The 27,796-nt window shown below is 37.1% G+C and overlaps 1 protein-coding gene and 1 pseudogene across 3 annotated transcripts in view; both read left to right on the plus strand.

The window, feature by feature from the left end:
• The window catches only part of LOC123388177, a 55,558-nt gene extending 50,110 nt beyond the window's left edge, over positions 1–5,448 (plus strand). The window contains exons 6-7 of one of the 3 annotated variants that reach the window (XM_045067379.1): positions 5,039–5,165; positions 5,409–5,448. In XM_045067379.1, the coding sequence (XP_044923314.1) occupies positions 5,039–5,148 (110 nt within the window). In that variant the 3' untranslated portion in view covers positions 5,149–5,165; positions 5,409–5,448. Of the gene's footprint in view, positions 1–4,805; positions 4,919–5,038; positions 5,166–5,355 lie in introns of those variants that run through there. The other 2 variants (XM_045067381.1, XM_045067378.1) reach the window with 2 other exon arrangements.
• Positions 5,449–5,461: 13 nt separating this feature from the next.
• The window catches only part of LOC123386968, a 74,645-nt pseudogene continuing 52,310 nt past the window's right edge, over positions 5,462–27,796 (plus strand).

The raw sequence follows: 27,796 nt of genomic DNA on the forward strand, positions 1-27,796 counted from the left end.
TGTTCAGCGTTCCTGGCAAAAAAAAAACATAGTCTCTTCCTTCCTACACATCTAAGAACCATGTTTCCTGGCGAGACCTATAGGGACCTGTGTGTTCCAGAAAGACCTAAGATCCATCCCTTCAGCTACTAGACACTTTTTTCCTGTGCCCCTTGGATCCAGTTTGAATGAGGATCTCATCGTGACTTGTGGACTTAAAAGGGGACGGACGGACGGCATAGAGGGAAATGGCTACCAGTGAAATCAGAGGACAGTGTGTCTCAGCAGTTTTAAAAGCTTAGGTCTGTGCTACTGAATGACAAAATGCGTCTCTAATCAACGTAATGAGTCAATCCCCAAGGTACCTTCCTCGGGGTCCTCAATGGTGAAGACCTCATTGTGGAGGGAGAAACCGGACTCTCTTCTTGCTGTGGCATTGTGGAGGGGGGGCGGCGTGGGTGGGGGAGTCTCCACATCCTCCAGGAGACACTCCCCACAGATTTCTGGGAGACACACACAAGAAAAAAATAGAGAACAGTGTCGGCACCTTGTCGTCAGGAGCCCATAGGGGGATTGGAAGTCCATTCCTTCTAGTCCATCCGTCTCCTGCCCCTACTCGCCAGCTGCCCAGCAGGCATTCCTCCCTCCAGGTGGGACTTAGGAAGGGGTCACCATGTGCTGTGCTCTGAATTCCGCCCCCTCCCACACCCACAGGTTCCGTATGGAGCAGAGACAGGACAGAAAAGCACGCAACAGAGCGCCGTGAGCACGCGTGATAGCCTCGGTCACATCCACTGAGCAGCCACACCTACCCGAGAGTGTTCCCCAGAACCCTCTGTGCCCTGTTTCCCTACCCTCCGGCCTAGACGTTAGTGTGCCACCACGGTGTCCCAAGGGATTGAGTCCAAGGAGTGCCTGGGACTTAGGGGAGGACTGGATGCTTCCCAGCCGCTCGGCAGGTGTTGAGGAAGGGACCACCTAGGGACTCAGCTAGACAGCTGGCTGTGGGTAAAGCCACAGTGGAGGACAGTGGAGGGGCCTGAACTATAGGGTGCCGAAGGGACTGTCCAGAGTTGCCACCCTGATGAAGGATGGATCTGGGACAGGAAAGTCGTCGTTTCCCTGTGGCCGGAGATCCCCGAGCCCCTGACACCAACCCACGGCCCCTGCTAAAAGGTCCTGAAGCCCTGAACCAAGAGCTGCCCTCACAGTCTCAAATCCCTCTATGCCAGGGTTTCTGTAGGGGAGAGCGAGGGCCACGAGACCAGCCTCAGTCCTCACTCACCTCTGTGTTTGGTGCCCTGACATCAACTAAGTGGTGGTTTCTGCCCAGTGGGGCCCTAGTGAAGGACCAGGAACGGGTAGCTTGAGCCACGTTCCCTCACCTCTCTGCAAGGTCAGCCCAGTCGCCCAAGGCCGTCCTGAAGGCCATTTGAAGCCCAGGCTCCTGGGGTTCTGCTTGGCTCCCAAGCTGATTCAAACTCCCAACGGTCGCATAGGACCTGGCCGAGAACTCGCTTGCCTTGAGCTTGCCAGTCCCGAGGAGCAGTCGATGGTACAAACGGACATGTAGGTGGCCATGTGGGCTGGGAGTGGTTGGTTTCAGGAAGGAGACGGATGATGCTGAGTGGCCCACTCTTGCCGTGCGGACTGCTCTGAGGAGGCTGGATGGAAGTGAGGCTACCCTGACTGGCGTGAGTCCCTCCCTGCTCTCTCATTCTTCGCCAGCATCCCCTGTCTACTCTCAGGTCTCTTTATCCCCTCTGGAGACTGTAGGTTTAGCAGACAGTCTCCTGTCTCCCTCCCTAGGCCGGGCCTGGAGAACCCAGCCCAGCAGTACCTTTGAGAGCAGCAGACAGTCCACTGTGCAGCTGCCGTGTGTTCTGTCCACCCACCCGGTGGCACAGCCCGTTCCCGTGCACTCCCAGGCATCAAGCAGACGGCCCGTGAAACCCTGCACATCAACCCATGAGACCACCCCGCTATCCTCCAGTGTCTCTCCTTCTAAGAACAGCTGCATTTCGACCTCTGACCTTTCCTCTCCGATTTTGTCATGTCCATCAAGAAGAGGAGACCGGCAATTCCTTCCCCTCAAATGTGGTGCCTGGGTCGCACCAAGATTCTCCTGATGCAGGGACAGCAGTGTGGCATGTGACCTGTGTGTTGTCCCTGTAGGACTGTGTCCGAAATGGGCATTCAAAAAGAGTAAGGTTTTCTGAACATCGAAGCGGTTTAAGGAAGGCAGCTTCCCCACGAAATCCCAATGAAATCACCCAGACAAATGAACAAACACAGGCATCCAACCAGGAGGGGGAATCAGAGGGTGGAGAGGAAAAGCCAAAGAGAAGAAGCCAATCTCTGTGAAAGGGAGGCAGCCAGCTCCAGAGAAGAGAATTGAGAAAATCGATAGGCACATACCCGTACAACAGCAGTTAAGGTTCCCCATCGTGGGGACTGTTAGTCCTGTTCACCCAACCGTCAGGGGCTCGGCTCACAGAGTGACAGTTGAAATGGAACGTCGGATGCGTGTCATCAGGTCACCGTGGCGATGGCTCATGACAGAACTCTGAGGGTGTCATGGAGGGAAGGGGGTGGGGGAGTGGTCGATGGATGATGGGCAATTAAGGCACTTGTTGTGGTCAGCTCTGAGTGGTGGAGAGAAGTGATGAGTCCCTGAGTTGTGCTGCAGAATGCAATACTGCGCTGTACGTTAACTACCTGCATTTTTGGACATTAAAAAAAGGATACTCCTGAGGGCACCTAGGACACTGAAATGTTCATTATCCTATCTGCTACTCTGGAAAACTCCTATTTATACGAGATTGTTTCACAAAGTCTCTCCAGGAGTTCTTGGGTGGCTCAGTGGGTTAAGTATTGGCCATCGGCTCAGGTCCTGCTCTTGGAGTCCGGGATCAATCCTAGCATCAGGCTCCCTGCTCATATGGCTCATATGTATAGACGAGAATGAGTTAGGAGTAGGTTACATAAGTTTCTTAGGCATTAATGCTGCAATCAAGGTGTTGCTTGGGGCTCCTTATCTAAGGCTTGGTTGGGTTCCCATCTGTACATATGTGGCAGAATTTCTTTCTGGACAGCCGTAGGAGTCACAGTAGCTTGTTTCTTCTTTGAGGTCAGAAGAAGGGTCTCTGATATCTTACGTTCCTTAAAAGCCTCACATGTGGGACGCCTGGGTGGCTCAGTTGGTTAACTGTCTGCCTTTGGCTCAGGTCATAATCCTGGGGTCCTGAGATCAAGTCCCATGTTGGGCTCCTTGCCCCTCACCCTGCTCGTGTGCTCATGCGCTCTCTTTCTCTCTCTCTCTCTCAAATAAATAAATAAAATATTTAAGATAAATTAATAAAAGACTCACATGATTAGGTCAGGCCCACCCAAGTAAATCTTCCTTTTAGACCAAAGTCAACTGATTAAAGGATCTCATTTATACTTGCAAAATCTGTTTTGCCGTAGAATGTATCACAATCACAGGGACTTAAGTCTCTTCCATTTAAGAGGAGTTTATGTCACGTTGTTGGATCCATTGGAGGTCGTCATCTTAGATTCTGCTTATATAATTAGTGTGAGTTTATCCATTCTGTTTTCCAAGGTAGTTTTGGTTATTCTTGGCCATTCAAGTTTCTATGTAAGTCTGAGAGTAAAGTTATCAGTTTCCACAAAAAAATCTGCTAAGATTTTAATTCTGATTGTCTTGAATCTATAGGCCAATTTGTGGAGAAATGAGATATTTTTGTAATATTAAGTTGTCCAAGCCATGAATATAGTGTATTCATTTGCTTAGGTATTCTTTGTTTTTTGTTTTCTCAATAATACCTTATACATTTCTGGAAAATAGTCTTGTTTTTCCTAGTAACCAATTTTTAGTGTATGACATGAACACTGATTAGCTGTTTGTTTTGATAACCTGGGAATGATATGTCTCTGTTTCTTCTTGCTGTATTTTCCACAGTGGTCATTTTATAAATGGGTGGTATAAAAGCTATGAACTGTATAAGACAATCACTTCAGTTATGGGAAGAAAATACTTGGGTATCTCCCTAGATTTATTGTAATCCATAAAGAGAAGAATGAAGAAATCTAGTAAAAATAATAGTGAAAAAATAATAGTGAGTTAGGAAAAATAACAGTAATGGAATTTAATATATAAATTGACATTGTAAGTTTACTGTTTATAAAAAAGGGTTTCCTAAAAAAAAAAAAAAAGAAAAAAAAGAAAGAAAGAAAGAAAAAGGTTTTCTACATGGAACAGTAACCAAACATTTTGGACACCCCGTCCTACAGGAGTTATGTTCAGAATTATTAAATAGCATTTTCCCTGAAGACGACTGTAGCTCTTTATGTGAACATAGTCCCAGCAGTCCTTTCCTGTGTGTTCACTGACTCCTTTAACTACATTTTAAAAAGATTTTTATTCCTTTGACAGAGAGAGAGAACACATACACACAGGGGTAGAGCGCAAAGCAGACTCCCCACTGAGCAGGGAGCCTGACAGGGGGCTCGATCCCAGGACCCTGAAATCATGACCGGAGCCAAAGGCAAACACTTAACCAACTGGTGCCCCTTAACTCCATATTTTAGAAGTGTGCATGGTTATGCTCTTGGCCCAGGCTCATGAATGATACTGTGTTATCAGTGAAAACCTGCCCTAATAGCAGGAATAGAACTTTTCTCCCCTCTGTAATCTCACTCTACTTTGCACCTGTTTTACTATAGTAGGATTTCATGCTACATGGTAGTTGGATGCATCATGCTTGTGTCTGTCAGATTATATGCTCCTTGAGAACAGTGATATGGTTTTATTGGTTTTTCAGATTCTCAAGGTAGGAGAGTTCTTTATGGCATGTAGGCACATGATGGGATGCCGGTAATTTATCACACTGTTGAGGAATGTCTGCCATGCTTTCTCCTCCAACCAAGTACAAAGGTAGGCACGCCAGAACACATCTTCTGATTGTGAATAGTGAACTCCGTAACAGTTCTTTGACAGCTTTTCCATGTCTTCCCATTGTGATTACTTAAATTGAATACAAATGTGCTGTTTCAGGGATCCTTATCATTTGCGGATGTGACTGTGGGCTTTACCCAGGAGGAGTGGCAGCATCTGGACCCTGCTCAGAGGACCCTGTACAGGGAGGTGATGCTAGAGAACTATAGCCACCTTGTCTCAGTGGGTAAGGATTGTTTCCCGTGTAGACTCCTAGTATGCACCTTCATTCTTGGTTTGACACCTGTAGAAGCTTTGTTGAGTTTAATGATATTTAAGTTTGAGATTTCAAGTATTAAGCAGAAGGATTGTTGAATCACTGTAAAGAATGAAGTGTTGTAATTGGCCCCTGAAGCTTCGTCTCTGTCTTCTTCAAGGGCCCTGAAGCCCATGAGCCTTGCCGAATTCCCATGTCATTTCCCAATTACAGCGTCTTGCATCCCTAAACCAGAAGTGATCATGAAGTTTGGAGCAAGAAGAGCAGCCATGGATGCTAGAGGAAGAGTCCCCAAGTCAGAGCTACCCAGGTGAGTTAGTATGTATTAAACAGATGGACACTAGGTGACATGGTATGAATTGTTTTTATTCTCAGGTACTCGCTTATATGTTCGTTTTCACATTTAACAAATACTGAGTACCTGCTGTGCCTCACTCAAGTTTTAGGTGCTGAAACACATGATCAAACTGAATTTGTTCCTGACCTCATGGAGCTTACATTCTGATAAGGAAGGAAAAGAAATAAACACACATATACATACTATACACATAATATGTCATAATATACATAATAGGTACACACATACACATACTATATACATAGTATGTCAACAAAATAGCAAGGAAGTTATAAATTGAAATAATGAAATGTAATACTTGAGAAAAGGAAGGCATTCAGGAAGGCATTTGGATGATATCAACTTGAATGAAATGATTATAAAATGCACAGGTTTACATGGGAATAAGCATTTGGTTGTATGAGCAGAGGTGATATAGGGAAGACCCCAGGTTGGAGATACTTACTTGGAAATTGTCAACTTATGGTAGTATTTAAAGTTTTTAAAATTAGTATTTGAAGCTAAGGGATCAGGTAACCACCTCTCAGAAGTAAGAATGAACAAATTTGAGAGGTCTGAAAGCTGTCCCCTGGGACACTAATGTTTAGAAGTCATGAAAATGAGAGGACTCAGCGAAGAAGAGAGAAGGAACAGTCTGGAGATAAGGTGGAAACAGAGAATGTGGTGTCCTGTAGCTGAGTGTAGATGGTTTTCATAGACAAAATGAACTTCTTGAAGAAAAATGTATAAAGTCAGCGTTTTCTGCCTTTGTCTGCAAATCATCCAGAAGCACTAAGGGAAGTGAGCAAGACAAGCTTCATTCTATGACACTAGTGGATATCTGAAATCCCAAATCAGTGCAAGTGTACCTGCAGCAAAGCTGATTGTGGATCAAGGAACATGTGTGTGTTAGCAGGTGGGTAGAAAACAAAAGCATTTCTGATGTGCACGGGGTCTGGCAGTGCACTTTTCATGAACAGAGCACATCCACACCTAAAACTTCCATGAACAACGGTGCCATGAACTAGATAGCTGAGCTCCCTTGGAGACAGTTTCGTTCTGCAAAGGAGACGTACTGAAGTGTAGAAGCACAAACCACACTTTTCAGTAGCCCTGTTTCCATGATGGTGCAAGAGAGACTGTACATAAGGGAAAAACCACCTCATAGACACTAAATGTGCAGAAATAATCTTACATGCCATCTTAGCAGGTACTCCTCTGACATAGAATTTGATGCAAAAACTTACTTGACAACGGTTAATCGGGATTTGCAGACCTTCTACAAAAGTGAGGGAAGCATGGGGGACGGTAAGGCTGGTTAGGAGGAGGGGAATGCTCAGGGGGGGGTGATTACCTCGTTGACTGTAGCTTTGTAAATAGCACATCTGATTGCTCAGACTAGCAGGATATGTTCCGAGTCTCAGTGTGAACCACTGTGTGCCAGAGCAGCTGGTCAGAAAGGTGGAAGGGGAAAGGATGTTCTCTTTTGTCTTGTTCCTCTCTCTCAGATGAAACTGTTCTGTAGAGCTTTAACTACCTTTCTTTCCTGGATTGCATCAGACAGTTGGCCTAGGCAGATGCTGGGGAAGTCGGAGCCTCCATGGGCCCAGTTCGGCCTCTGGGCTTGTTTCTGTGCAATGAGCCCAACACTTGGTTTTCCTCAATTTGGAGCTGCAGCAATGGCAGCCCCAGTGAGCTGGATCTGTGATGAGCAAGAGAGCAAGCTGTTGTGGAGGCTACTCCAACGAGGAAGGAAGGCACATCCTGGTTGATCTGTAAACTGAGACCAACATGTGCTGAAAACTTGTTCATAATGAATTTCCCCTCTAGCCTAAGGGATGACTCTGTTCCGTCTCTCAAGTAAACCTTTTGCCGTGTGGTCTTCCTTGAAAAGCTCTCATCCTTTTAGCCCAAGTAATGGAAAAGGAACCAGCACAAATGCATGCAAAACGATTATAAGAAAAAAGGGGTGAAAAGTATTGGGAAGAAAGCTAGTTGGTGATAGAATTGTCATCTGATCAAAGTAGTCATAAGCTAGGTAAATTATGTGACCAAATATTAAATCATGAGTTTCCAAGGGGTGTACTAATTGAATTAATTATCTCTGTGATACAGGTATTTAAGAAGGATATTAATAAGGGAATAGCAAACACATGGCAAGGTGTCAAACTGAGAAAGGAGAACAGAAAATATAATTACAGTAAAGAAAGCAAATTGGAAGAACCCCAAGGATGAATACATACTGGCAAAAATCTGTTCAGGGCCCGCCCGGGTGGCTCAGTCATTAAGTGTCTGCCTTCGGCTCAGGTCATGATACCATGATCCTGGGATGATCATCTCTAGCTTCTATTTTAATGCTCTTATTTGGAGCAAGTTCTTAGGTGAACTACCATCTTGCTAATTTTTTAAATTGAAATACTTTCTTTTTTTGAGGTGACTACAGATTCCAGTGCACTTTTAAGAAACGATATATGCAAGTCCTGGGAACAATTCACCCAGTTTTCATTAATGGTAACATTTTGCAAAACTGTTGTATAAATATCATATCATAAAAAAAATATATATATATCATATCCAGGATATTGACATTGATAAAATTTGGGGGCCTAAGAAAGATCTCTCCAGTTTTTCTTCTCTTCATTTGTTTGCATACATTTAGTACAGTACAACTTTGTCACTTGTGTAGGTTTTGCGTATCTGCCCCATAGTCAAAATACTCTATAGTTCTATTATCATAAGGACCTCTACTGTTGGCCCTTTTATAACCACAGCCTCTTCACTCCTGTGCGCTCTGCCACTGTCAGTTCAAATGTTACATAGATTTGTATGTATGTCACTTTGGGATTAGTTTCTTTCCCTCAACATAACACCTTGAATATTCATCTAAGTTATTGTATCAATGGTTCGTTCCTTTTAGTTGCCGATTAGTGTTCCATTTTATTTTTTTATTTATTACAGAGTTTATTTTTAAGAGTATTTAAGTTTATTTAAGTTTATTTTTAAGAGTATTAAAACAGGGAGATAATTTTAACCTTATTAGCTAAATGATGTCTTGAGCAAATGTATTAATTCATGTACTTAGAACAAAAGTATTGAGGAAGAAACAAACTCTTCTATTTTTTAAACAAAATTACTTGTTAGAGTAACATTTTTTTAAATGAGATAAAATTCTTTCATTAAGCATAAGGAAATTTTGATCTAGGTATGCTATATACCTTTTTGGTACTAATGAAAATGAAGTAATGGTAAAAATACTTTGTAAATGTGTGCATCTATGTTTTTTGAAAACTGAAGAAGCAGTCTGACATCTGGCTAGTTTTCGTGGGCTAGTTGTAGGAAATTTATGGAAAATAAGAATCAGCACACCAAAAAGTCTGATGCATTTTCGCATATCTAGTTTCTGTTCACTATGATCAGGATTATAGATAATACTGTAAAATACACTCACGTGCTGGTTATTAAGGCTATTTGGATTCTTTTTAATACTGAAAAGGTCACACAGATTGTGATTACTGTGTAGTGTCCAAGAACTAAGGTTTGCCATCTGTTACTCAAATACAGGAAAAAGTTAAGATAATCTAGTGATATGAGTGGTTTTGACATTTCTGTTTTTTAGAATCATCTATTAATTATAGTTTTTAAAGACTAATACCAAATTTTAAGCTTTTGCAAAAATAAAGCTTAGAGGTTATGCCAGTGTTTATATTTTTCTTATAAAATGTGAAGATATTGGTTGAGAACTAAAGCTTATGTAACGGAAGACTGGCTTTTAGTCATTTTAGTTTTAGAAGATTATTTGGATATTTAAGTGGGAACACCATGTTTTATCTTGAGATATTAAGTTATATGAGATTTTGATAGTTTTAAGCTGTAATTTTCCTAAAAGTTGATATATAGAAATTCATTATTATGGAACTTCATCAGGGAACTGATTTAATATGTATTCCTTAAATATTTGCTTTAAATATTTTTCAGGTCCTCTGCTTTCTTGCACAACTCAGTTCTTGTCTTTCTGCTGTGAAGTGATTTTTCCCATTTAAAATTTTGCTTTTTCAAGCTACAATATATAAGTTGTTTCTGTAACATAATTCCTTTTCACACCCTCCCTCCCCCACCCCAAGAACTGGTGTTGCCAGGTTGGATAGATGTCTTTAAAATTGCATATTGGGCTTAATAGGGTCTGATTAGTTTTAATCTTCTTTATTTATTGATATTTTTACTGAGAAGTTTGTTATGCCAAATGATTAATATGATCAGGCATACTATTTCAGTGTAGATAGGATCTAACTTTGTGTTTAGGGCCTCTATTTTTTGTGTAAGAATCATCTTGCCAATTTAAAACTCATGTCTGATGAAAGTAGATTGTTTGACAAGCATCACTTTATAGAATTTGTTCGGGTCTGAGTGGTAGGTCATGAAGAGAATGGTGCCCTTTTGGATAAACAGATAATATGTGTGTAAATTCTGTCTCTTATATTAAGTGAGGGAGCATGTATGTAGGTGAGATTTTAATCCAAATTTTCAGTCTTTACCTGTTTTGTTTGCCTAATAGTATTTAAAGGGTGTGAGGTGTTATGAGCTCCTTTCCCTTGTTTTCATTTCTGCCCCTCCCATCTAACTGTTGGGTATTTTTGTTTTTTTCTGTATGTTGACCTTTTTATGTTTTTAAACAGTTTTTTGGTTGACAGAGTTGTCTCCCTTTTTATCTTTCATGTTTCAGCTTAATAATTTTCGAAGTTTTTATGTATATTCTCCTTTGCATATGAAGATTCCACAACTAATTGATTAGCAATTGTGTTTTTTTCCCCCAATTGTGATAATTGGATTTATACTAAAATGATACTTGCTTTAGGAACAAGCATTTATGGGTAGCTGACTAAAACTAAAAGTACTGCCTTTTCAAACCAAGCAATGTAGACTTGCTCTCATATTTTTTAGTATATTTAAATCTGCATATTACTAAAATTTAAAATATGAATTTTGGCTAGTATTTTAGTATATGTAATTTCAAAGGTTTTTTTGATAATCCACTTATTCAAGTGATTATAAAGTTGATATAATGATAAAAATATCCTCACTGAGAATATAAATCATGTTTTTCAGTATTAGAACCAAGGCAGTTTTCATAAAATCAGTAATATGATTCTTATTAATGTAGTAATAAATGCCAATATCTGTGCCTTAATATTTTTTTTTCTGTGCCTTAATATTTTAAATTAGACCTGTATTTCTAGTTTATATTAGTATAAACCCTTCCAGGATTAAAATACAGCAGTTAGGCAAAACTATTTTTGCCACTTGGAAAAAAAAAAAAAAGCAAGTCATTTCTAGATGATGTCCTGGCTTAGATATAAAATAAAGAGATTTGGGTCTGTTATATTAAAGCCAAATAAAAAATGAAGCAGCCTAGCACACACTTGTTTGGAGCTTTCTTCCATTAAAATGGTTCAAATTAGCAGTGGTTTCATTGAAAGGTAAATTTGATAGAAGTAAATTTAGAAATTTTACCGTTTTAGCTTAATTAGTAGGAAAATGAAAACCCACTTGCTGGCGATACGTTTTGTATTGAGCTTTTTTCCTTCGTATTATGTATGTGTAGTAGTTTCGAACATTAGGAAATTTGTGCACGGCTGCATCTAAAAGATCAATAGAGTTGGAAAAGTTGGAATCTGTTGTGTTTTTTTTTTTAAAGTAGTTTACTAGTATTGAGTAAATTTGCACTAAATATTATTAGGCCTTTGTTCTCAAACTACTGATACATCCCTTATCATCTTTTTTGTCTTACCTGTTGGAATGTCTTTCTTTCTGTGGAAGTTAGTGACCTTAAAGAGCAGCCCAAACCTAGTGTTTTAGATAGTTATCTCTGGTAAATTAAATGATAAAAAGCATGGCTTTTATAATGAAATGAACTACAGAAGTACCATAAACCTAACACTGAATATAAAGATTAGAGCGTAAAAGATACACTCTTATGTACTTTACAATAATGCTGGATTGATGTCATAATTTTAAGTTTTTTAATTTTTCATATACTTTATTATGATTTTGCTGTAGAAAATTAGGTTAGCATTTGGCTTATAGTTCAGGTATATAATGCTGACAAGTATATCTAATGCATATTGGACTGATGATCTTTCTGAAAGTTATTCTGTAAGTTACAACCATATTTTATTTGATTTGTCATTGGTAGTCAATCTTGGTTGTTTGTTAGTGGGACCAGAACCATGGCAGGGAGGGGGCGGGGTTTATGTGTGTGTATATTTAACAGCAGCAGAGTTCTGAAACAGGAAATCTGCCTTATCGTATTCATCCAGAGAGCTAGGAAGGAGGTAATTGTTTCTTACGCTCGTTAAAACCAGTTAGTTGGGCAACTTAAATTTTAGAGATTCACAGATGTAGGTTTGAACAGTTGTAGATACATTATTTCATAACAGCTCTGAAGAAAAATTGATTAAATTTGTTGAGAGGAATAATCCCTTAGCTAATACACACAAAAATTGTACTTTGGGTTTTAGAGCATTGCTAGCATTATCAGTGACTTGATTAGATATTTTTCTGTGGTTCTGGTTTGCTTACATTTAAATAAAGTTCAGAGGGCCTTGATTGTTCCTTTAAAAAGTATTTGTGTTTAAAACTGTAATCTTCAATTTAAGCAATAGAAGAAGTTGATTCTGTGTCAGATATTTGTCACTGGAAATTATCATTCCCTCTTTGTTAATGTGTTTATGCTCATAATTACATTCTTAGGTATTCACAGCTTAATTTTTATCTGTCAGTGGGTATTTGTCATTTTTAAAGCTATATAGGTAGCATTTCATTGGGCTAAATATCAGGCATTGCTTACTGTGCTGTGTTAGGATTATTTCCATTTTTTCCCTTTAAAAACAGCATATTGTGACTATCTTTGCATAGTTTACATTGTTTTCTTAGTGCACATTGTTAGAGTGGGGTTTCTGGAATAAAAGGTAAAACAGTTTCATAGTTCTTTGTTACAGATTGCAGATTTTGTGCCAAATGAACCAATTTCTGGTATTGCTACTAAGTAGAAGAATTACTAGCAATTCTTGATGTTACCTTTGAAGAATGTGGTATTTTCCTTCAGAAAGTAAGATCTAAGCCTGGCTCAGTTGGTAGAGCATGGGACCCTTAAACTCCGGTTTGTGAGTTCAAGCCCTGTGCTGGGCATGGAGCCTGCTTAAAACAAACGAAACCACAACAGCAACAAAAAGAACTCCACATAGTGACATCTAAACTTCTTTTCAACGCAAAAATGTGTATAAACTCTTCAGTCAAGGCAAGTTGGTATAATGTAACAATTTTAGAGGAAGTTGTGAGGTCCTAATTGTTTGGAGGAATAGAAAGCTCCAGTAGAGCTCATAAATTACTTGGCAGTCAGTTTTCCTTTCTGGTTTGCCATTGTGGGCAGCTAATTTAGAAGTGTTAAAAGGAACCTAAAATTTATGTTAAAGTGGATTTAAGTGAATATATTGGAATTCTTTTCTTTTATAATTTGTTTATAAAACATCATATTGAGTTGCCTTGTAATGAGACATTGAAACTAAAATTAAATAACAGGATATTTCTAGTCCATGCAACCTCAAATCATAACAGCTTCTTATTACAATTCTAATAGCCCTTTACAGTTTACAGTTTTAAAGATATTTCCAGATACCACATTTGATCCTTGAAACAACCAATAAAGAAATTACATCAGGTGTTAGGATCATCATTTTGCAGAAAAAAGAAACAAAAATATTTGAGGCCCAGAGACTTAGTAACTTACCTGCAGTCATAGGCTTTTAAGTTGCAAAGCTGAGAATGGAACTTTGGTCTTCTATTTATTAAATGACACTATGCACAATGAATCATGCAACACTACATCAAAAACTAATGGTTTACTGTATGGTGACTAACATAACATAATAAAAATAAATAAACAAACAAACGACATTATGCATGAAGTATTTTTTTTTAAAGATTTTATTTATTTATTTGTAAGAGAGAGAGAGTGAGAGCGAGCACAGGCAGACAGAGTGGAAGGCAGAGTCAGAGGGAGAAGCAGGCTCCCTGCGGAACAAGGAGCCCGATGTGGGACTCGATCCAAGGATGCTGGGATCATGACCTGAGCCGAAGGCAGCTGCTTAACCAACTGAGCCACCCAGGCATCCCTGCATGAAGTATTTTAATGCAGTCCTGGCACCTTGGGAATATTTAAACAAATGTTCCTGTGTCCTGTGCTGTTTCTGACCACTATGCTTTATTCTTAAAAATCCCCAATTTTTTTGGAGCAATATTTTTAATATTTTTGTAGTTTTCTGTATTTTTTTGAGAAATATTTTTAATATTTCTGTAGTTTAGGCTTTGGTGCTTACGCACCCTTTTCACTTTATAAAATCAGATTTTAGGCAGCATTAATTTGCTCTGTACAGGAATATTTATATGCTTTAGGACAAATTGTTCTCAAATAATGCAATTAGCACTTTATCAACTGGAAAAATCAGCATCTCCTTTTTCTGCTTTCCTACCAATATTAATCTTCAATTTAGAAACCAGATACAAACATTTTACACATTTAATAGAGAAAAAGAATACCTAGTCAGAAATAAAATATCTTGCATTAAAATGAGACTCCTGTATAAGTCTATGAATGGCAGTTGTTTAAAGCACAATTTGATTAGTGAAGTTGCTAATATGGATATAACTGTGACATACATGGAAACTCTTTGTTAATTTTAAACTTGTTAAAATTTGTTGTTGAAAAAAAAATGTAGACCTGATGTAGCTTATGAATCAGTGGCTGAATTTTTTTCCCCTCACCAGATCCTTAAGCATCTGTTGGTTGATAGCCCTGACAGAGCGCAGGGGAAAAGCTCCAGAAATTCCTGGAAAATAGAATTAAATGGTGCAGTCTTGGTATTTACTAACTAGCTTTTGATTCTTCTTGTCTCCTCTTGTTAGTCTGACTTTATTCCTTCATTCCTGCTGCCGATTCAGCTCAACGTCAGTTCCTCTTGTGAGCTAGGCAACTTCAGGTTTGCTCTTACTGCTTTTTGATCACTACCTCTGTAATCTACATGTCACTTTCTATTTGCCATCTGAGTTCCATGTATGTTACCGCTTCCATATGTGAATTTTTAAAATAGCTTATATGTGATCTGTGGAAGTAATTTTTCTTAAAATAATTGTGGCAGAAAAAAGGTGTTACTGGTTTGAATACTAGTACTGTATACTGGTATTTTTGTTTATAACTTGTTTGGGGATAAGTATATATATTATGTTGAGTAGTACTACAAAGAAACTTCAGAAGTGCTTTATTTTTAATAATTGTACTTAAAATAAGACTGTCTATATTCAGGGACACATAAAATAAGGCTTAAGGAGCTATTTTTGGTTATTCTCTATTTGAAAATTCTAGTTAAATTTGTAGTGCAAATGACATTAATTTGGGTACAAGTAAAATTTTGAGACAAGGTCAATATGAAATCTCAGCTCACATGTTTTTTTCTAAAGGCATTTTGTTAATTTGGTGTAACTTAGAATATCCTTTTAGTGTTTTAAGTCAGGATTGGATGTTAAGAACAACCAGTAAAAATTGAGTTAGCTCATATACTAGGTGCATCATTTTATAGTGTGTCAGTTCTGTTATTGGTGAAATTGACTTCTGTGGACAGGCTTTAGAACTTAATTATCATTTATTATTTTCTTTCTTGCAGTCAGCATTCTATGTTTGAGATGGGATTGTTGCAGCACTTGAATCAAGACTCTCCAACATGATATATATGATTATCAAAACTCATCAATGAATCACTTAAGATCTTGTATTTTATTGTATGTAAATTATACCTGAATTAAAACAAAACAAACTTAGCATGTTTGCTTAGAGGTGGGGTGAAAGGTCATGTACTGAATTTCGTATGTCTGTGTCTGCAGATCTGCCATAGCAATGGTAGCTGTCCCTCTGAGGGCCGACAGAAATTCCTTCTACCTCTCTGCTTACTTCATGTAGCCACTGATAACAAGGGGAAAGCAGTCTTTTGTTTTGTTCCCTTTGGGAAATTTGGGAATATTTTACATTTGTTCTGAAGTTAAATACTTAAAAGGCAAATTGCTATAGTCAAGATTTCAAAGAGTTAAGGTTTCTATTAGACTTTGATGCTCTTTAGAAGGATTAGGTTATTCAGTAAAGAGTGTCATTGGAAAAAAAAATATATCCAAATCGTTACAGTAAACCCTAATGGTATAGGTCTGTCCCATTTGTTTAACTGATAGACAGCTATCACTATGTTCTAGTTGTTTTCCATAGGTTAATGCATTTAATCCTTATCACAACCCTATGTGATAAGTACTTTTTTTTTTTTTTAATGAAGGTAACACTTTCTTTTCTGTTTAATTTTTAATTCAAACTTTTATTTAAATTCCCGTTAGTATACAGTTAACGACATGCAGTTAATTTCTACACCTGGTTAATTTCTATACCTGAAATTAATATTATACTGTATGTTAACTAACTGGAATTTAAATAAAATCTTGAATAAAAATTAAGCAGAGAAGAAAAGAAAATGTTACCTCCTACCAGTCCCATTTTACACAGGGAACTGAAGATGGGTAACTTGCAAAAGATGACTTAGTAAGTGACGCTAGAGTTCAAATCCAGGCATCTTGGCTCTTGGAGCATATGTTTTTTTTTTTTTTTTTTTTTTTTTTTTAAGATTGTATTTATTTATTTGACAGAGATCACAAGTAGGCATAGAGGCAGGCAGAGAGAGAGAGAGGAGGAAGCAGGCTCCCTGCTGAGCAGAGTGCCCATGCGGGCTCTATCCCAGGATCCTGAGATCATGACCTGAGCCGAAGGCAGCGGCTTAACCCACTGAGCCACCCAGGTGCCCGGAGCATATGTTCTTGACCATGTTGCCACATTGCCTGCGAGTAGATCACTAGATGGCAAAAATATTTGGCTTCCTGCAGTGATCTAGTTAGTATAATTCTTTATGCGCAGCATTTATAAGTAATAAGATGAGAATTTCATATGAAACACTCTCGTTATTTGAAAGTATATCCGGTAATTGCAAGTTAACACTATTCCGTATTAGAAATATATGTATAGTTTTCTCAGTTATTTTTATTTGGTTTAAATTGTCCAAAAAAAGTATGTCAGAAATTTTAACATTAGGAAGCAAAAAAGTCAAATTGGACATGCATTGGTAGAAATATGTGTCTTATAATTCATTACTCAGTTTTGGAAATTCCAGTGATTCTGTATTGTCTTTGTAGTCCTTTTTTTTTTTTTTTAAGATTTTATTGATTTGAAAGGGAATGGGCATGAGAGAGAATATGAGCACAGGGAGAAGAGAAGCAGACTCCTCTGGTAAGCAAGGAGCCCTGTGTGGGGCTCGATTCCAGGACCCTGAGATAGATGTGTAACCAGCTGAGCCACCCAGGAGCCCCTCTTTGTAGTTCTTTTTGTTCTTACAGTGCTTCCTACCAAGAAGTACAGTAAACTTGCAGTAGCCAAATAACTCCTGTGAAATAAACTCTATCTCCTGGTTACCAATTTGATATTTAATTGGATTTGTTTGTTGCTGGTTTTAGTGTATGTTTTTCCCCTTTGCCACCACCCTTTTATGATTTCTATGAAGCAAATATGTTTATTGGTTTCTCAGTTATCATTTGTGTGTGTGCAAATGCACATGTGTGCTGAGAAGTTCAGATTCAGGCAAATTGTGTGTAAATCTTACTCATTTTATCCAAAAAGAAAATATTTTTTGTACAAAAGGTAGCATATTGTATATGCTATTGTGTGCGGTCTTTTTTTTCTTTTAATGAAAGGTTTTTTTATTTTTATTTTATTTTTTTAAATTTTATTTATTGAGAGAGAGAGAGAGATGTAGACAGATAGTGAAAGAGCATGAGCAGGGCAGAGGGAGAGGGACAAACAGAGTCCTGGTTGAGCAGAGAGCCTGATGTAGGGCTCCACCCCAGGACGCTGGGATCATGACCTGAACCAAAGGCAGATGCTTAACCGACTGAGCCACCCAGGCAACCCTGTTTGTTTGGTTTTTTCCCTTAAAATATTTTTAGGTCTGTCCAATCAGTGTGTGGTAAAACTATGGATAAAACCTTTTAAAAAAATAATTTTGAAAAGCTTTTAGTAACTTGATAATTATTTTCAATTGAAAATAATACCGAAATTAACTCAATAATGTGAAAGCAGCCGAAAGTGATGAAAAAAGATCTACAAAAAGGCACTGGATTTGGTGAATTTTGGATTGTACTTGAAGATCAAATGGGGTCCAGGAGTAGGTAGGTGGAGAACTTCAGGGAGGGTGTTGAAGGGAGTCTTGGGGCAGATCAGCTTGGCTGTTTTGGAAGGTCCATCTCAGAAAAATCACGAGATTAGAGAGAGGAATAATGGTACTCAGGAAGAAATGAGGTCTGCCACTATTGACAAATGCATAGAAATGTGTAGATTGGTTGGTATTTTTTTTTTGTTTTGTTTTTTTTTTTTTTAGTTTGATGCAGATTCTTCTGGAGCACAGAAGTTTGTTTTTTTTTATGCTGACTACAGTATATAACATAAATAAATAGAATGGCATGCTAAATGTTGATTACCTTGATGGTGAATGAGGAAAACTTTCTACCTTAGTTCAGTATTACTAAGTCACAAATACCAAGGACTTGGAAGAGATCATTGTGGTTGGCTCAACCTAATCTTGTGGAGTAGGAAATTGAAGCCAGGTCTTAAATCTGGCTTCCTAATTCTTAATTGTATCTACTTTTCTCTATGCTGTGGTGCCTTTTGTAACAATGAAAACTGAGAAGTTGTGTAGCTTTTTTTTTTTTGTTTTTATTTTGATACTTGGTTTTTGTCCCAAGGTAACTTCAGTTCTGATTTATAGTCTGTGGTTTTTGTTTTCATGTATGTGGGCCTAAATAGTGTAAATGTGGAAGTTACTTTTTTCCTTAATTTTTATGTACTTACTTTTAATGTACTAGGTAAAGAGATTTGAAAATTATTTTGCCATATAATTATTTTGAGAATTTTTTTGGGAATTAATTTTATGTACCTGTGTTTCTTAATTACACATGATGGTTTATAGATAAATACATTTGACATCCTTTTACTAGCATAGGTATAGTGATTTTTATAATCAGCTAATGTTTTACAACAAGTACATGTAGTTTGCATTGTTGTATATTTCAGATGTTTCCTTAACTTAAGTACTCAGATATTTATCCCAACATTATTGCTATGGGGTTTCCCGCAGAAAGACTTGAAGGCGTATACAGGAACAATATTGATGATGTAGTAAGGTAAGAACTCTTAATTTTCTGTTGCAAATATTGATGTATTCATGCTATATTTTCATTTAGAGAAGATTTCTAAGTCTTAGAAAATGATGTGCTTTGTGATGTGAACTCTTTTTATTATGTTGGTGCTCTATCACTGCTTTTTGTTTGTTTAATGGACCTCAATGGGATACAGCTCATTTGATAAGAACTAACCTTTGACATGGTTAGGTGTATGTAATAGGATTTCCTGGATTCCTTTTAAGGCTTCTTACCAATTTAAGTCCTGGATTCAGTTACACTATGGTTTTTTGTCTTTTATTTCACAATTGGCGATTAGATTTAATCCTTGAGTGTATTCAGTCACTTAAATTTATTCATTCTAAGGTAGAGATAACTGATACCATGTATTTTTTACATAGAACAGTTTATAATGGAGCATAAGTATACTAAACATTTGAAGAAGTAATTTGGTACAGAGGATCTGGACAGGAATTGTTGGGCAGACCAAGGCCTGACTTTGTCTCTTTTATAAACTTGCATGATTTTTTAAGTGTAATTATTATCCAGCTTGAAACCGTATTTCTCAAGACTGATTTAAATAATTTTAACACATGTATAACCTAAGAGTATGTGATATATTTTATGAGAGAAGGAATTTTGTTTTCTGTTGTAGTCTTAATATATTTTCTCATTTCAAAGCAAAAATATATATGTATGAAACATCAGAAAATTTAATGGCTTTTAAATAAAGTTTAAAATTTTGGATTATTTTGTTTATCTTCTTAGAGAAATCTCTTTCTTGGAGACTTTCAATTTAAATATTTGATTAGAATTAATGTTATCTTGAATGGGAGAGCACTTTGTAAAGCATTATGCAAATGTAGAATCCTTATATAATTGAGTATATGAATTGTCTGTGTCCTTATTATGAGCTAGCTATAAGTTGTTTTGTTAAGTGGTTAATTTTTAACAATTTGCTTTGAACCAATGTATATATTTACATTTTGCAGTATTGAGTTGTGTCCAGTTGGACTGTTGTTGTGTTTAAATTGTTCAGAATTTTAAAATCAGTATCAGTATCTACAAAAAGTACAGAAAAAGCAGACTACTTTTTTGTAGTTTTATTACAGTTAGAGGTACATGGGGCTGTCAGAAGTACTGTTTAAGAATTTGAAAGTAGGGAAATAAATGTGTCTTCTCATGGTTTGGCAGGACACAGTTGGAAGGATGCATAATATCAGATCCACGAGAGCAATAGCCTGATATGGCTCAATCAGTGATAATACACATCTACAGAAAACACAGTGGGTGATGGAAAACAGAATGACGGGTGTAAATTTTGCATCGAGAGAGATGGAGAATCTGGAAAATGAGCAGTGCATCTCCTGAAGTTCAGGAATGTTTATTAAGCCCCCTTAGGACCTAGATGAAATACCTTGCAGGTTGATCTGTTTTGATATTACTACTATATATATTCTGTATTCAACCAAGTACTACTTAACCAGATCAGATTAGTACTCATGTGGAAAAAGAGTATGAATACTATGGATAGAGGACAGGTTTTTTTTGGGTCACTGTAAGGGCCTCCTTGTGGTGGGGTTTACCTGGGGTGCTTGCTCCCTTTGCTCTCTTCTGTGAATAAGTCACTGAAGCTGATTGATCATCTTTAAGTTACTGATAAAGTTCGGTTTCTGGATCAGCACATTTCATTTTCAGACCTTAGACTGATACTCTCACCAAGAAAATACTGTGCTACCAGTGCTTTGATCTTTCATCTTCCAACTTTGCAACTCCTGCCTTTAAGCCACTGAATTAAGATTCACAAATTTAATTTGTGAAATAATAACCAAAGTTGAAGTTTATTCTATCCACTTTAATGTATCTATTTTATCTAGCTTTTGTCTTTTTCAAATCTGTTATTCCTTAAAAAGATTTATGTGTATGGTTTGTTATTTAGCCAGTAGTTGCTTTAGCCAAATGATCTTGTCACCCTTTGGCAAGGGTGGTAGCCTGTAAATGACGAAGAATGATCTGCTGAGTAGAATAGCTAGGGCGTGCATGCCTGGCTTGTCTTGCCCTCCTGCTCCCCTCCAGTTTTGTGACTGGGGATATATATGACTATTGAGGCTTTCGTTGCCTTCATTTGCTCACTCCACTCCACTTCTTTTATGAGAAAAAGGAGGAACAGTCACCAGAAAGGTAGCTGTAGCTTTTCCCCTATGAATAAAATAATTTCCAAGAAGAGGATTAACTTCTCTAAGGGATTGGCTGTTTCTAATACCTAAATGATTCATTTCCTTGATTGGTTCCCACAATATGGGAAATAGTAGTAATAAGCAGTAGTGATTTCTTTTTGGTTCAAAGATGATAAAGTGATAATGAAAAGCGTGTCTTTTTATCTTCTTACAAGTTTTCTCATAAATGTATTTCCATTTGGATTTTCCTTTGCCCTATCTATTTGAATTTTTACTTCTCTAAATCCATGTTTTTTTCTATGATTTTCCCCCAAACAAGAAATATTGTTCCAGGTTCAGGTTTTTTGTTGGTGTTGTACATCTTTGCTCTGAGTAAAAGAAACTGAAATTGCAAATGCCTTTATGCTTAAATTATGCAGTATTAAACTGTTTTGGGATATGGATTGTTATGGCAATGTGAAATTTTATACTTAAGGTACTCAAGTAACAAATATTTAACTTCTCCTTTTGAGGTTACCTCCTAGGGTTAGGAATTAATGTAAAAAAAAAAAATAGAAAGTGGGGGAGAAGTGAACCAAGTTGGAATTTTTTACTATCTTAACTGCAAATGTTAGGCTTAATAATCAGAATTGACATGTCAGGACAAGGACATTTCAACAAAGGAAGATGAAGAGCTAACTCTTCCCAGATTGTTTTTTCTTCTTTTCCTCTTATTCCTACCTTCTCTTCCCCTCCTTTATTGCCATTAAGCTCTTGCTCTGACCAGCTGGTAATTTGAAACAATGTTTTATTCAGATAATTGATTATTCTTGAATATGTGTGGTAATCTTATCCCCCTGGGCTAATATTGAAATTACCCTAATTTATATGTTATCTGGTATAAATCTAAGCAGCCTTTAACAAAATGATGCATTATGTGTTTAACCGACATAGCTTAAGAACTGTACTTAATAAATCAGCCAAATGTAGGTTTAATAGAGGTGAACTGGCTTTCTTACTGCAGAACCTTTAATACACTACTATGCCTTGCAAATCTCCCAAGAATGAAATTTGAATATGCTGCTTTCCTTTTCCTTTTTCTTCCCCTCATTCTCCCTTCTCTCATTTCTTTTGTACCGTGTTAAAATAACATCTTTCTAAAACAGTGTTTCTTGGAGCACAATTTGGGAAGTGTTGAAAATGAAAAAAGATGCATCTAACAATATTTCCCCCTAGTCTGAAATCAGTAGGAAGTAATTTACTTCCCCTTTTATTGGAAAGATTTTAGATGCGGTTAGATTCCCATATTTGTCATAAGAGAAGGCTTAGAGCTGAGCATTCTGATACATAGTGATTAAAAAAAAAAGACTTTATCCATTGTCTTCTATACTATCAGCTTTTTTGTTCATGTGTGTGTGTGTGTATTTGTATATATATATATCCTCCAACTTTCCTGTTTTATACATTCTTCCCAAAGAAATTGAAAATAATCTTCTCTTAATTATATGTCAATCTCTCAATCAGCCTTTTATTTATGTGTTAATGTCCGATAAAAAAGGAATTGTTTGTCTTCCCAACAATATCATTATTGGCTGTTCAGTTCCAAGAATTAAAAAGAGAGCATATAGAGGAAAGTGTCACACTAATTTAGAGGAAAGAGTATTGTTTCCATTCTCCATTTCAACAACTTTTGACTTCTCCTTTATACTGCCTTTCTTTTTCCTGCTTCCTTTTTTCTCTTTATTGTGGCAAAAATTATATAACATAAGATCAATCATTTTAAAGTGAACAATTCACTAACATTTAGTACCTTTCCAGTATTTTGTAACCACCACCTCTCTCAAGTCCCCAAACGTTTTTAATACCCCAAAAAGAAAAGCCTATACCCATTGGCTGCCTCCCACTTCTTTTGTTAGTTTTATTTCCTTACAAATAGCAGATCCTTGATAGATTTGACAGTGTTTATAGTATCTGCATCAATCTAGGATTGATAGTATCTGCATCAATCTTTTAGGATTTTAATAATAGGTAACACTTATTTTTCATTATTTCTGTTGTATAAGCTCTTTACATGTGTCATTTTATTAAAAATCTTTACAATTAACCTGTCCCCATTTCATATATGGTTTAAAAGAAGTTAATTTCCCCAAGTGCCATAGTGGGTAAGTAGTGAGCTGAGGGTCAAGTCTAGTCTGTGAGATTCCAAAGCTGATTGTCTCAGTAGCCATATCTATCAGAGGATGAAATGTTTTACCACATACATATGTACACCAGAATATGCCTATATAGGCATATTCCAGAAAATTTATTTAGGATTTGAGTTTCCAGGTTGAAAAAAAGCTATAAAGTGCCAAGCACAACGAATGAAAACAGGCCAATACCAGGCAGTTATTACAAAATTTCTTTAAGAATATCAGAAATAATGAGAATGTCTCAAAAGCTTTTGGGATCATTTAGGAGGGATTAGGAATATATATGTCATCTAACTTCTCATAATCTAAGAATCTAATTTAAAGATGGAAGATGGAGGACTAGCGCTTTACAAGTTCTGCATTCAGCCTAGAGTTCTGTATCCAGCCAAACCATTAGTCAAGTGCAAAAGGAGGAAAGAAAGACCTTCAAGAACAAGAAAAAAAATATATCCACCATGCAACATTTCTTAGGAAATTCCTAGACCATGTGCCCTAACAAAATGAGAGAATAAACCATCAAAATAAAGAAAGGGGCTTTTATTTTTGTTTTTTTTTTTTTTTTTCTTTTTTTTTTTTTTTTTTTTTGAGAGAGGGGTCAGTGAGGGGGCAGAGGGGAGAGGAAGAGTCTTAAGCAGGCTCCATGCCCAACCCAGAGACTAATGCGGTGCTCCATCTAATATCCCTGAGATCAGAACTTGAGCTGAAGAGTCAGATGTTTGACCAACTGAGCCACCCAGGTGCCACTAAACTTTACCATTTTAACCATTTCTGAGTGTATACTTCAGTGGCCTTACGTACATTCATATTGTACAGCCTAAAACTTTTTTTTTTTTTTTCTCCTACCACACTGAAATGTTGTATGCATTAAATAGTAGCTCCCCCATTTTCTCTACTCTGAGCTCTTGGCAAACCACTGTTCTACTTTCTGTGTCTGTGTATGTAACTATTCTGGGCACCTTATATAAGTGGAGTCATGCAGTCTTTGCCTTTTTTTGTGACTGACTTAGCATAGCATGTGACTTCGTTTAGCATAATGTCTTCAAGGTGCACTCATGTTGTGGCCTATATTGGCCATGTTTTCTTCCCTTGTATGTATATAGCACATTCTGTTTATTCATCCATGGATGGACACTTGAGTTGCTTCTGCCTTTTGACTGTTGTAAATAATGCTGATATGAACATGGGTGTACCAGTATCTGCATCTTGCTGCTTTCAGTTCGTTTGGTTGTATACCCAGAAATGGAGTGGCTGGGTCAAATAGTGATTCTGTGTTTTAATTTTTTGAGGAACTACCATATTGTTTCTCCCAGCAGCCGCATCATTTTTCATTCTCAGCAGCAAGAATAAATGTTCCAGTTTCACTACATCCTTGTCAACACTTGGTATTTTCTGAGCTTTTTTTTTCCTTATTCTTTTTTTTAAAGATTTTATTTATTTATTTGACAGACAGAGATCACAAGTAGGCAGAGAGGCAGGCAGAGAGAGGAGGAAGCAGGTCCCCTGCGGAGCAGAGAGCCTGACATGAGGCTCGATCCCAGGACCCTGGGATCATGACCTGAGCCGAAGGCAGAGGCTTTAACCCACTGAACCACTCCGGTGCCCCACTTTTTTTTGTTTTAATAGAGCCATCCTAATGGGTGTGAAGTGGTATCTGTAACTTGAAGTCACACATGTCAGCTACAGAAGCAGAAACCTGAGAAACTTCCTTCTCTCTATGAGCCTTGGTAACTGACCTTTCCTGCAAAGCCCCTTCCCCAAAAGCAAGAGGAAAAGGACGGGGCATAAAGCACCCTTATTTTAGCTAGACTCTTTCTAAGATTTTTCCCATTCTTTACTTCTGGAGTATGATAGCTGATGATTGCTTTGTTTGCTGGGAACCAGCTCTCTAGGAAATTCGTGTTAGCCACTTGGCCACTCTCATGTACCCTGGTCCTCTGTTTTTAAAAAATGAACAAATGCTAAAAGAAGGTTTTAGAAACAGAGGTATTTAAAATGTGCACACTGGACACATCAGTACTTCTAGCATACACACTTAGAATGACTGTAATTATCTTGAAACAACTTACAAAGTCTAAATTTGAGGTCTATGGTCTCCCTTCTTGGAAGGCCTATTTAAGCATCTGGTTGATTCAGTCTTATATTTCTCATCACCTAATAGGAGGCCTTCCATCTCTTTCCTCTTCTGTTCCTCTTTTAAATTTGAGTCTAGACAATATAGCTCAAGTTCCAGAGGAACCAGAAAAATGACCAATGATTTTCAGTTTTGGGGACTCTGATTTTGTGTATGATCTTTTTGCCGCATGATCTTTTTTTTCTTTTAATTGAAGTATAGTCAACATATATGTTATATTAGTTTCAGGTTTATAATGTAGTGATTGGAAAAATCTAACAAGTATAACTGCCATTTGTCACCATAGAATACTCTGACTTATATTCCCTTTCATCACCATGACTTATTCATTCCATAACTAACCTGTATCTCCTGCTCCCCGTCACCCATTTTTCCATTTTGTCCATAGCCATACCTGCTCCCTTTTGTATTTAAGGGTCTGTTTCTGCTTTTTGTTTGTGTTTAAAAAAATTTTTTTCAGATTCTACATATAAGTGAAATCATATGGTATTTGTCTTTCTGTGACTGACTTACCTTGCTTAAGGTAATACTCTATATCCATCCATGTTGCAAATGCAAAATTTCATTCCTTTTTAATGGCTGAGGTATAGTCCATTGTTTGTGTATCAATCATCTCTTTATTCATCTGTCATTGGACACTTGGGCTGCTTTCATAATTTGGACATTGTAAATAATGCTGCAGTAAACATAGGGGTATATGTATCATTTTGAATTAAAGTTTCTGTTTTCTTTGGTTATATATACTTATTAGTGGAATTACTGGATCATAAGGCAGTTCCACTTTTAATTTCCTGAGGAACCTCTGTACTGTTTTCCATAGTTGCTGCACCAATTCACATTCCCACTAACAGTACATAAGGGCTCCTTTTTTTTCCACATTCTTAACCAATACTTGTTTCTTGTCTTTTGGACTCTAGACGTTTGGCAGTTGTAAGGTGGTAAGGTGGTAACCTCAGTGTGGTTTTAATTTGCACTTACATAATGATTAGTGATGTTGAACATCTTTTCATGGGCTTATTGCCCATTTGTTTATCTTTTTTGGAGAAATGTTTAGCAGTTTTTGTGTTTTTGTTGTTGAGTTCTAGGAGTTCTTTATATATTCTGGATATTAATCCCTTATCAGATATGTGATTCGCAAATATTTTTCTCCCATTCTCTTGCTTTGTTGATAGTGTTCTTGATGAACAAAAAGTTAAAAGTTTGATGCAGTACAGTACAATTTAACTATTTTTTGTTGTCTGCCTTTGGTGACGCATCCAAGAAATCATTGCTAAACTGGTATTATGAAGCTTTTCTTCTGTATTTCCTTTTAAGAGTTTTATAGTGTTTGGTCTTTTTTGCTTAGATCATTAATCCATTTTAAGTAATTTTGACTATGTTTTAAGATAAGGGTCTAACTTAATGCTTTACATGTGGATATCCACTTTTCCCAACACCATTTGTTGAAAAGACCATCCTTTCCCCATTGAATGGTCTTTCCACACTTGTCAGAATTTTTGACCGTATATACAAGAGTTTATTTCTGGGTTCTCTATTGTAGTCAGTTGGCATACATGTCTGTTTTCATGCCAGTACAACACTTTGTATCTTTATGGTAGATTTTGAAATTAGTAATTGTGAGTCTTAAATCTTTGTTACTCTGATTCAAGAGTCTTTTGGCCATTGAGGGTTTTTGAGAGTCCATATGAATTTTAATGGAATTTTCTAGTTCTGCAAAAAAAAAAAAAAAAAAAAAAAAGTTTTGGGGATTTTTGAATGATATTAATCTGTAGATTTTGTTGGATGATATTGAAATATTAACAGTATCAGATTGGGGTGTCTTTCCATTTTTTTAGGTCTTTATTTTTTTTTTTTTTCAACAGTGTTTTATAGTTTTCTCTGTATATCACCTCCTTAATTAAGTTCTTTCCTAGATTCTCTTTTTTGGTGCTTATCATGGATGGAATTTTCCTTTTTGGATTGTTCATTGTCAGTGTATAGAAGTACAGCTGATTTTTGCACATTAATTTTGTATGCTGCTGCTTTGCTTAGTTTGTTTATTCTGATTTTTTTTTTTTTTTTTTTTTTTGGTGTGGAATCTTTAAGGTACATGTAAAAAACATATAGAACATGTCATCTGCAAACAGAGATAATTTTATTTCTTCCTTTTTAATATGGTTGCCTTTTTGGATAGAAGTAGCAAAACAGACTTCCTGTTTTTGTTATTGACCTTAGAGGATAATTTTTGTCTTTTACCATCGCATGTCATGGTAGCTATAGGGTGTGGAGTTTTTCTTTTTAAATCGACTTTAGTTTTTGGAGCTATTTTACATTCACAGCTACATTCAATTCGAAGGTACAGAACTTTCCTGTATGCCCCCTGCCCTCACACATATATGGTCTCCTTCATTATCTTTGCCCTCTACCAGAGTGGTTTATTTGTTGTATTGATGAACCTGTACTGACATCATCATCAACAAAATCCGTAATTTCCATTA

The sequence above is a fragment of the Mustela putorius genome, unplaced genomic scaffold (genome assembly GCF_011764305.1).
Source record: "Mustela putorius furo isolate JIRA1106 unplaced genomic scaffold, ASM1176430v1.1 tig00003891_pilon_pilon_pilon, whole genome shotgun sequence".
Lineage (NCBI taxonomy): Eukaryota > Metazoa > Chordata > Mammalia > Carnivora > Mustelidae > Mustela > Mustela putorius.